This window comes from Mus caroli, chromosome 2, assembly GCF_900094665.2.
Source record: "Mus caroli chromosome 2, CAROLI_EIJ_v1.1, whole genome shotgun sequence".
NCBI lineage: Eukaryota > Metazoa > Chordata > Mammalia > Rodentia > Muridae > Mus > Mus caroli.
The window spans coordinates 120,702,083-120,714,177 of NC_034571.1; the positions used below are offsets into that span (position 1 = coordinate 120,702,083).

General features: G+C 44.6%; 1 protein-coding gene across 1 annotated transcript in view; it reads left to right on the forward strand.

Annotated features, from left to right (window-relative positions):
• The window catches only part of Acoxl (acyl-CoA oxidase like), a 276,006-nt gene that overhangs the window by 26,356 nt on the left and 237,555 nt on the right, over positions 1-12,095 (forward strand). Inside the window, 2 exon segments of the mRNA XM_021179280.2 lie at positions 590-699; positions 5,189-5,321. Coding sequence (XP_021034939.1) covers positions 590-699; positions 5,189-5,321 — 243 coding nt within the window.

Genomic DNA, 12,095 nt, shown 5'->3' on the forward strand with positions numbered 1-12,095 from the left:
ATGGAAAGATCTCCCATGCTCATGGATTGGCAGGATCAACATTGTAAAAATGGCTATCTTGCCAAAAGCAATCTACAGATTCAATGCAATCCCCTGAATCCCCTGAATATATCCGCCTGAATATATGTCCGTGCACGACGTGTGTGCACAGTGCTCAGGGAGGTCAGAAGGAAGTCTTGTGGAACTGGAATTACTGATGGCTGTGAGCCACTATGTGGGTTCTACAGAGCTGAACCCGGCTCTTCTGCAAGAGCAACAAGTGCTCTTAGCCTCTGAGATGTCTCTCCAGTTAGTCTGAACTCTCTCCTTTTAATGATGTTTGCTGCTGGGGAGGAAAATGTACCCCAACAGAAACCTGAGTCCCTAGCACCCTGTGGGCTCCAAACAAGGAAAACCTTGTCATTGCTTTTCATTCTCCTTCAGGGTGGGGGTTAGGGATGGGCCAGGTGTGTCTGAGCCAGCCCTCACCCCCTCCCCAGAGCAAACCGACAGCATCCTTACTCTGCCCCCTCCAGTTCTGGAAATATTTAAGGTTTATGTTTTTGGCCAAGAAGTAGCTGAGGCCGTCTGTAGGATGGTGCATGCATAGCTTTCCCTTGAATCTATTTTAATTCTGTTCCCTCCAGGTATGAATGGTGCGGATAATGGAATTTTGATATTTGACAAGGTTCGGATTCCCAGAGAGAACCTGCTGGATAAGTGAGTACTCTTCTCCTTAGTGTCTGTACAGATGACCTACTTGTTCCCGCAAATGAGGCCCTGAGTTTTGAGATCTCACTGTCTGCAAGATTGAGCAGTCATCTTCTGAGTGTTTCAACAACTGGAAAAGGTAGATAAGCAACTAGAGAAAAGGTCAACTGCTCCAACATGACATTGGTCATATGTAATGATTGATACAATTTAATGGGCATTCCTAGACTTTTCTCTATGCCAATATATCTAAAGAAGGAGAGTTACATTAGAATTTTACAGAATATCCATTGATAGATCCTGTTCTTCTCAGAACTTCTAATTTCCATCTGACATTGAATATCAGATGTACCAAAGTACCATGTTAACTAGTCTGTAAATTATGTACCCAATCTCTTGTTTTTGGATATTTATCTTCCTTAGAGTTTGGCAAGAATAAACAAACTGATGTGTGCTACTTGCTTCCCTTGTGGGTGTGAAAAGTTATGATTACCACCTTTCAAGTATAATCAAAACACATCGAATGCATGCATGAAATCCTCAAAGAATAAATAAAAAATATTCTATTAAAAAAAATCACTGAGAGGGAAAATGCCCAGGCAGTCACAGGGCAGTCAAGGTGCATCAATGAGGTGAGAGGTTCTTTCTCTGGTAAGATCCACAATGGCAGTCAAGGTTAAATATGCCTTTCATATATTCTATGCAACAGCACTTGCCTTAGTGCCTCAGCTGTGTTTCCTGTGAGCTGTAAACCCTGGGCCACAGCTGTACTTACATCACTGGTCGAGCCGGAAGTCTGGGCATAAATAAACTGCCTTTTTGGCTTGCTGTGGATTTTCTCTTTTACATAACTTTGCTACTTATAAGTTCATGTCCACAAATAAATGTAGTTGATTACAAAAGTTAAAGAAATCTGTGTGGGAAACAAACTTAGAATGGACAAAATTCTCTCTGTGTCCCACCCCATGAACTGTTGGTAAATAGAACAGAAACACTGAAGACAGATGTCCTGGAAAGTCTCTGCAGCCAGCAGTGCTTGTGAAAGTCAGTTCGAGGCCCATCGAGGCCCAGTTCTAGCCTTCCCTAGAGGTCTATTTCCTAGCACTTGGTAGCATCACCTGATCTGGAGGATGGAAGAGGAAAGGGGAGTCAGGATGGGTGACTCCCCATATCCCATCACCCTATTCAGACCTTAGTGGGTGACTCAGCCTCAGATGACAACTGGCTAAGGCTAAGGGCTCACCAAATGCAGTAGGAGTCAAAAAGTCAGATTCAAGTAGAAAGAAGAAAGCTGGTGGGCTTGTATTGTTTGTAGGTGATACATCACTTTGACGAGCAAGATTTTATTTATAACATTATTTTATTACCATTTAAGTTGTCCCCCACACTGCAGAACAACAGTGGCCATATGTTTTTTTTTTAAGATTTATTTATTTATTTTATGTATATGAGTACACTGTAGCTGTACAGATGGTTGTGAGACTTCATGTGGTTGTTGGGAATTGAATTTAGGACCTCTGTTTGCTCTGGTCAGCCCCACTCACCCCAGTCAGCCTTACTTTCTCAGTCCCTGACTTGCTCCAGCCCAAAGGTTTATTTATTATTATAAGTAAGTATACTGTAGCTGTCTTCAGATGCACCAGAAGAGGGTGTCAGATCTCATTACAGGTGGTTGTGGCAACTACAACTATCATGTGGTTGTTGGGATTTGAACTCAGGACCTTCGGAAGAGCAGTCAGTGCTCTTACCCACTGAGCCATCTCGCCAGCCCCCATATGGGGTTTTGAAAGAGCAGTCTTTTGGGGGTCTTGGTTCATCGGTGATTAGAAAGTGAACTAGTTAACAGGTATAAATATAAATAATTCAGCAAGTCTCTAAAAATGTCAGCTGCCACTTTATTTTTTGAAGAAATTAATAAACTCATCCTAAAATTAATAGGGAAACCTGAATAAAAGCAAGCCATCTTGATAAAGAAGAACAGAGTGGGAGGATCACACTTGGAGTCTGAACGCTTGTGACAAAACTGTGATAATCTACATTGTATGGCATTAGGATCAGGGTAGCTATATGGTTAATGGAGTAGATTAGTCTACAGACAAATCCTCATGTTTATTGATAATTACTAGACCTCCGGAGCACCAAGACAAAGAGGAAACAAAAGTCTTTTCAGCAAATGGCTGGACCCTTATCTTATACTACCCAACATACAGTTAGAAGTCAATTGGGGTATACACTTAGTGACCTTGGTCTCATCAGCGAGTTATTAAATATGACACTAAAAGTACAGCCAACTGAAGAAAAAGTAGGTCAATCAGAGTTTATAAAAATTTTTTAAAAAGTGACAATCTTTTGAATTGAAGAAAAACTTATAAATCAAATACATCAGAAGGGCCTAGCATCGAAAGGACCCAAATATAGCTGTCTCTTGTGAGACGATGCCGGGGCCTAGCAAACACAGGAGTGGATGTTCACAGTCAGCTATTGGATGTATCACAGGGCTCCCAATGGAGAAGCTAGAGAAAGTACCCAAGGAGCTAAAGGGATCTGCAACCCTATTGTTGGAACAACATGATGTACTAACCAGTACCCCGGAGCTCTTGTCTCTAGCTGCATATGTATCGAAAGATGGCCTAGTCGGCCATCAATGGAAAGAGAGGCCCATTGGACTTGCAAACTTTATATGCCCCAATATAGGGGAATGCCAGGGCCAAAAGAATGGGAATGGGTGGGTAGGGAAGTGGGGGGCGCTATGGGGGACTTTTGGGATAGCATTGGAAATGTAATTGAGGAAAATATGTAATAAAAATATTAAAAATCAAAAAAAAAATAAACTCCAAGGGCAAGAGTGATAACTTATATCACATATGGATGATACTTTCATTGTGCCACATCTTAGGCCACATATTTACCTGAAGTTTCAATAAACTGATTGTTCATCTCAAGAAAATAAAAAAAAAAAAAAAAAAAAGAAGGGCCTAGCATCCAGAATGGGAAACTATCCCAGCTAATCAAGATAGACAAACAGTTAATAAACAAAATATGAATAGACATTTCTCAAAGAATATATTCAAATCACTAATAAAGAAGAAAAGAAATCACAACAATGCCACTGTCATTGGGAGACTATTGTCAAGTCACAGGAAGACACCACTCTGCACTTCGTGGGATGGCTAGGGCAAACCATAGAGACAATACTAAATGCTGCTGTAGATGCAGAGATATTAGAACCATCTCACATTACTGGCAGTACTATAAAATATCTTCATAGACTTGGAAAGTCACTTAGAAGTCCCTCAGAAGTTTTAAGTTCGGACTGGATAGATGGCTCAGCAGTTGAGAACGCTTGTCTGCTGCCCAGGTTCAGTTCCCAGCACCCACATAATGGCTCATAACTGTCTGTTACTCCAGTTCCAGAGGATCTAATGCCCTTTTCTGGCCTCAGTGAGCTCCTGTACTCAAGTAGTGTGCATAAACTCATGCCAGCATATATATACAAATAATACATAAATCTTTAAAAAAGTTTGAAGTTAAATGACCAACAGTTTTATTTCAAAATGCATGTGTGTGTATACACACACATATATGATTGTGTGTGTGTATGTGTGAACATATTTACCTACATATATACATATGCATGTATATACACACACATGCACACACATGCACACACACACATATAAACATTGTCCATGTGCTCATTGAAATGTGTACTTCTATTTGTTTCAAATAAACTTAAGCACAAATGTTCATAGCATAGTCATTCATAATATCCCCAAAGTAGAAACAACTCTAACATCTGTTAGCTGATAAGTGCTAAAAGACATCTGGTATGCCCATTGAGTAAAACATTCATTCATAAAAAATATGAAATACTGCTCTAGGCTAGAGTGTAGGCGAGCAAACCTTGCACTGAGTAAACCTTGTGCTGCGTAAAAGAAGCCAGACTCAGAGAAATATTATATAATTTGATCCCACTGTGATGCAAAGAGCAGGACGATCCATAAGGACAGAAAGTCAGTTCCTAGGGACTAGCGGGCGGAGGACCTAGACAGTGACTCTAATGGTGTGGGATTTCTCTTAGCATGGCGAAACTTGAGGAGCTGAGGGAAAATAATGGTTCTAGAAGTTGTGAATATTCCCAAACCCACCAAATCCAAATGCTGTAAACGTGAATTCTGTGGGGTGTGAGTTGCATCTCACTGTTCTTTAAAAAGCAAGCAAACAAGCGGACGTGTTTGCACAGTCAGGCCCTGCCTTTGGTTTGATGGTGGTGGTCTTTCTGCTCTTCCTTTTTTGGGAGCTGCTACTTCACTGTAGGCTGGCAGCAGTAGAGAACCTGTTCTTGTCAAGTCCTTCCCAGCATTTCTTGCAAAGCTTTCAGGATGCTCATTGCTGTGTTCACACAGGAGTCATAAGATAATCACATCTAGCAGTGCCATGCTTGTGTTGTGTTAAATCCCATCACCTTTTTTCATCTTGCTTCCGTACATCCTCACAGGTTTGGTTCTGTGACTCCAGATGGACAGTACCATTCACCTATTCAAAGCAAGAGCGCAAGATTCAATGTGATCCTGGCAACACTGACTCCTTCAAGACTAGCAGTGACTTTCCAAGCTCTGGGCGCCATGAAGGTAGTTGGCACTGATTTTTAATTAACTTCACAGTCAGTTGTTTCCAGAATGAGCAACAATGTCAGATGCTAAGATTCTCAAGCCACAGTCAATATAATGGGACCAGAGATATTCGTTATATGCTAAAGAGGGCCAGTTAACAATGAATATAGAACATTTCTGCATCCTTGAGACTACATTCCATCCATCTGCATCTCAGATGTGTGTTGATAGGCACAGTTGGAAAAGCAGCAGAATTGTAAAAGATGGCCCAGAGAGACTGTCTTATTTAAGACCTGTACAATGTGGGATGACAGCTCCAGGAGGGGAGAGCAATGCATGATTTTTTTCATGTTTTCATTTTCTGTTCTATTGAACATTATTATGGGGATAGCACTGATTACCCAGTGGATCTGGAGAGCCACAGTTCCTTCTGGGTGGTCTGATAGTCTGGCATGCATTCTTTGTTCCTATCACTGTAGCTATGTGAAGATGAGTGTGGGCCTTGAATTCAGAGACGCTGTATTCCAGTCTTATCTCGTGTGTCCAGAAGTGGGACTGTAGGGACGTCATCAGTTCTCTCTGAGCCTTAATTTTCTCATCAATAAAATGGAACTGATGGTGGTGGTGAGGTAAGAGGAAGGACCAAGAGTGCCAAGTTCCTGGTGCAGAACAGCAACTCTGTAGTTCAGAGCTGTCAGTAATGTGGTTCTTACTGATGCTCCTGCTGTTACTGGCAGGACAGAAGCTGACTGTAACAAGGAATGATTGGTTGTTCCCATGCCTATAGAACTTGTTTCCAAGTAGGGCAATCTGAAATGCCTCGGGCTCTTGGGTATCTAGAATAAACAACAAACTAGAATTGTCCACCAGTCTGCCCAACTAGAAATTAGCTAATGAAATTATCCCGAGTGCTAGTCAACTTTCTGTTCCTGTCTGGAGGGTTCTGAGACAATTGACTTATAAAAAGGAAAAGGTTATGGAGTTTCAGCCCACAGTCAGGGATTCCACTGCCATAGAGCATTGTGGGTCCAGGGAATGCAAAGAATGCTTCTTGTGTCATGGCGTCTGGGAAGCAAAGAGTCAGGAAGGGCTGTACCAGTCACTTGTCTCTTGCTACGACAAAATTCCCGATAAGAAGCAGATTGAGGGAAGGAATGCTTTCTTTTGGACCTAAATTTCCATCGTATATGGTTTAGTATGGGGGGGTGGGGGCGGGGAAGGGGATGGCGGCAGGAACAGGAGATAGCTGGCCACACTGTGTCTGCAGTCAAGAGGCAGAGAGTGGCAGAGGCTTGTGCTCAGCTCCAGCTTACTCTCCCACTTTTATCCAGCCTAGAACCTCCCCTGGGATACTATTCACATGTAGAGTAGAATTTCCCACCTCAGTTCCCCTAATCTAGATAACCCCTGGCGGGCATGCCTGGAGGATTATTTATGTGGAGATTCTCAATCCCACCAAGTCAGCAGTCAAGACAAACCATCTCTGGGGCTGAGCTCGCTGTAGTGTTGAGGGTACATCCAGAGCCATCTTGCTTCCTTCTGTCCTTCCTAGATTCTAAAGATTCCACAGCTTTCCATCAGTGCCACAGGCTAGATCCCAAACTGTCAACACATGGTTTGGGGACCAGCATTCAAGGTCCCAGCTGTAGTGTTCAGGCCAAGGGGGATTCTTCACAGAGCCTAGATGGGGGCTCTGTGTATACTGCCTTGTTGCCCATTGAATGACATTTCCAGTGGATACGTTGCATAGAGAGTGTCCCCAGCACAGATGTTTCAGAGATGCCCTCTCGGCGGCTCCACTTCCCCTGTAACTCAGACGAGGGACGGGTGTTTCCTCGGCTGAAACCTAAGATGTTTCTGATCCTTCTGCTGTTGCTGATGAATGGAAAATGGATCCTTCCCTCCTGCGTGTATTCTTGATGGATTATGAAACTGTCACCCAGGCTGCTCACAATGATATTAACTCAAGGCTGGGCATGCCCAGTCCTTTTAAACTTTGCCCAGATGTCTGACTTTTCATGACTATCTCTCATTTCCACGACATTCCTCAGTACATTGAGATTGCTCTCAAAGGCTTGCCGCAACAGCCATCCTCTCCTTCGTGCCCAAAGTGCCGTGCTCAATTAAATGATCAAGAAGAACAGGAGGAAAAAGAAACCAAGATATTTTGGGTGGGGAGTCAGAGAGGGAGGAGGCTTAAAGGACCTTCAAAGCCTACTTGGGGGGGGGTAGCTGGGAAGCCTTTCCCAGCAAGAAAGGGAGATGAGGATAACCCTGAGGGTGGAGGGCAGAAGCAGAGGACATGGGGATATAAACAAGAGCCAACCTATATGGTTGAATTGATTCTGTGTGAGGGAAATGTTTTGTCACAAGACATGTTGTCTTTACTCGTAAAGGCATCTCTCCCCAAAGGAGGCTTGGGAGCTGCACCCCATCCCAGCAGTGTCTGTCTGGAGTAAGTGATGCTACAGGCAGGGGGTTGCTCATTGAGAATGCCTGTATACACAGGAATGCTTGTCCCAGCCACCCTGTCCCCTCTGTGACCTACTAGTGCTCAAGAACCAAGTTCTCATCTCATGTTAAGGGTCTTATAGGACCCCCTATTCCTGATCCCCTTCTTCCCATTTGGTCATGTCTCCCAGTGATGAGCCTTGCATTTCCTTACTGTGGGTGTGGTACTCACAAGTGATGTTATGTCTACAATCCCCATCTTATCTTTACGTCTGATTCATTTTCACACTCATTTCTAAGCACTTGAAATTGAGCCTTCTTTGGAAATGCCAGGCTTGCACACGGCCCTAGTGTTGTCTGTCTCTAAGACATGGCAGACCTCTTGTAGTGTCCTTTTGGTTATAACTGAGAAAATGTTGCAAGAGTGACCCTGGAACTTAGGAGTTCCACATACATTATGGGAATGGGGTCACAATTCCATTCAGAAGAGGGCATGGCCAATCCCAATGTGATTGACTGGGTTTGGGCATTGTATGTGCAAAGAGGCAACTCAAAGGAAATGGGGCTCATAGGGGTTGGACCCACATTTGCCAAGACTGGTATCTATTAGATATCTCCATGTGTCTGCACACAGGGGAAAGGTCACTTGAGGACAAAGTGGGAATGGCTTCGGGAAACCGCTGGCACCTCAATCTGATGCTTCTAAACTCCAGACTTCGAGGGGAAAAATGTCTGCTATTGAAGTTATTTGGTCTGTTTCACTACCTCAGCAGACTGATATACATGCCAAAAAACCCAATGGGTACTCCTCAACAGGCTGTCAGTCAAGACTGCAGCTGATGAGAGTCATCCTTTCCTTAGCCCAGGGCCCAGCCCTGAACTAGGCAAAGAGAGGTACCTAACGTGAGGATGTCAGGTGAGATTACTGAGTGGAATCAACATGAATGGAAACAGCTGGAATGCTGTGTCTGCTCCAGATGCTGTCTCGAGGCCATTATGAATGAGCAGGGCTCTGGATCCGGCTTCTCTGGGCTTTCATTCTGTCCACCTAGCCTCGGGATTCAGAGTCAGTCCATTTCTAAACAAAACAAAACAAAACAAAAACCAAACAAGACAGAACTGCTGTAAGACACAGCACATATATAAGGGGTTTGCACATATATAGGGCTTGCATAAGTGCCTACGTATACCAAAACCACATGCATACTATTAGTCTGACAGGGATGTGGAAGCTCACAAGACCAAGTTCAACTACACTGGTTATCAAATGCACCTGAGGTTGCAAGGGTGACAAACAGGGGCAGTAACACAAGCTCACCCCTGGCGTGGATGCTCAGACCCACTGTGAGTGGTGGGAGGACTTTGTGAACGAGCCGTGCTGGCTGTGAGGGGGCTGCAGACAACAGCAGCCATGCCGCCTGAGCTAGTGATGGAGCGGTCCCTTGGTTCTTGCTCTAGCATAGATTTTACCGTTAGTGACAGAATATTTACTGGGAGCGGGGACTATGCCTTTTTGGTTCAGTCTCAGTGCAAGGCTTAATTAAGTGCTAAACACCATGGAAGATTTTTAGCCTCCCCCTCTCTTCTTTCTGTCCTTCCATTTATCCTTCTGTCTACCTAGCCACTCATCAATCATCTACCTGTCCAGAACCTACCCACATACATATACCATCTGCCTATATACCTTCCACCTATCAATTTTTACATTATTCTATCTTTTCAGTCATTTGCCAATATACAAATACAGCCCTCCATGCATACCCATTTGCCCATTCATCCATCCTTTCCTCTCTCCTCCCCTCCCCTCGCTCTGTCTCTCCATTCTGCCCTCCACCATACTGTAGGCTTTAGTGATTGATGGAGATCTGTGCAACACTGTGGAGAAAACAACCCATCTCTCTGGATCACATTAGAACCATGCCCTAGCTGGGAATACGGGAGGAGCACCTCGGTGAGATCTTGCAGGAAGGCTCAGGGTGGGAACTGTACTGAACGGGCATGGCTAGAGTTGAACGCCTTTGCTAATGTTCATGTAACTTGGCCTAATAGAGGGCAGAGCTAAGAGAGGTAGTGGGTTCCTATGTCGTCAGTGTCCTAAACATGCATGGTGTGTGTTTTGCTAAAACTAGAGAGAAATTCAACAGATGCATACTCTTTTAACACGTGTCAAATGAGCTCACCACTCATCTGTTCTCAGAGAGCAGCGTGGGAGAGTTGAAATTCGCGGCTCATCTCTCATTAATTGTCTTTTTAGAGAAAGCACAGTCTCAGTGATCATTAAGCTGCTTGGGCTGTGTTATTCCTTTTCCGAGAGAGAGAGAGAGAGAGAGAGAGAGAGAGAGAGAGAGAGAGAGAGAGAGCACAGAAGAGAATGGTAGGGGTAGGGGGAGAGGGAGAAGAGAGCAGACACCAGGACTTGCTCTGTGGGTGAGAATTCCGGTGGGATGACGGTTTTAGCGTAGATGGTCCTGGGATGGGAGATTGGGGTAAGGGCACATCTGTGTCAACTATGACGTGGAACCTTCCCAGGACTGACCACCAGAGGGCAGCAAAGACCAATTTGCGGATTGTTTCCTGACTGCTTATTTGCTTTGCTTTGGGTGTCAGAAGTGGCTGGAATTTTACCGTTGTCAGCGGTTTATTCAGCTTCTTATCAACCACAAGTGCTGACTTTAAAAGGGCAATGGTCACTGTGAGAGTGGGGGATTGCTGGGCTCAAGATCAAGCTTGTAAATAAGCTATGGTTATTTTGATGACTTCAGGGCATAATTTGACTCATAAATGTCTCCTAGAAACAAATGAACCCAACAAAGCCAAAGCCCGTTGTATCACTTTGGATGGGTATAAAAATGCTTACACATTGTCATGTTGACTCTATGGCAATTGTTTATGTTTTTACAACAGAAACTTAAACATTTATTTTTATTTTTGAGACAGGGTCTTGCAATGTATCCCTGCCTAGCTTTGAACTCCCCTTATAGACCAGGTTGGCCTCTAACTCAGAGAGATTCCCCTGCCTCTGCAGGCCTTTACTGGGATTAAAGGCATATATACCGCAACATTTATCTTTTAAAAGATTAATCTGCCGCACTTTCCCCCAAAGTGAGGAGCCGGAGCTCAGTACAGCTAGAGATAAGCTTGTGTGTTGAAAGTGTGTGGAAGAACTACCGTTTTGAGTGCAGTTCCTTTCATATGGACCCAATTTGTTCCCTTTCAGCACTGCGGTAATGATAGAGATGACCTGGTGCATACCGCACAGAGACTCAGAGTGTACCAAAGAAACTAGACCATCGAAAGGGAGCATCCAGGGTTACCCTGGCAAGGGGACAGGGGCAGGTGGCGGTGGGGATCCAGGGTTAGCACCTTATAGAAGGAGATCCCTAGGGTATTGTGGGTTGGAAGGGACCTCGGAGATTGTGTTCTATACTAAGCTCCACAGCTCTCCATGGTTGGGATTGAATCTAAGAATTCCTACGTGAAGAACACAAACTCGGTCGCTCAGCTGCGCCCCACCCCCTCTTTTATAGAAATATTTCCGAGTAAGGCCTCTTGATCCCTGGCAGAGTGACCTAGAGTTGGCATGCAGCCCATCTTTCTTGAGTCACACAGCTAGGTCATGCTTACAGATAGATGGACACTCTCAGCGCCTGTGGCAAGAGTGGAGTTTTTCAGTGCTGAAGGAGGGGGAAGTCCTTGGGCGCTCCTCCCTGTTTGATGTGGCATAGGGAACTTTAGCTGCTGAGACTGTGCCAGCAGTTCAAGGATCAGCACTGCTTGTCAGTGAGTCATCAGAGGTCAAACAGGCCTCTGGGAACCCAGCCTTCTGAGGCTCCAGGTACAGCCATGGCAGCCATGGGGACTGGGACACATGGCTGTGGACTGTTTTTCAGATGTTCCTTGCTTGGGTCCTGCTAGGAAGGAAGCTGGCCTTTCTCGGCTCTGTGGCCCACTTACTTGGGGCAGAGGATATCTGGGATACAGCTGTAGGGAGCTGCATTGTTTCATGGAGACTGTCACCTGTCACTGGGAATCATCGTCTGTGCCACCTGGAAGGTTGGACAATGACAACCGATGGCTGGCAGGTTTTCCTCAGTGTTTCTGCCTGAGGCCATTTCCATGTAAGATGGTCCCTGTGAAGGGGACTGTCCCTTTTCTTCACATTTCACTGTCATGCTTCTGTCCCTTGCTTTAGTAGATTCACCGAGAAAGGGACTGAAAGAGAAAAGCCACAACTGTCACTGGCTTTTGTTGAGAACTTCCTGTTAAGGGACAACATGTGAAGCTATGAGCAGTCACAGTTCATCTCGGCAGTCCTGTAAGGTGGATGTTCTCATGAGTCTT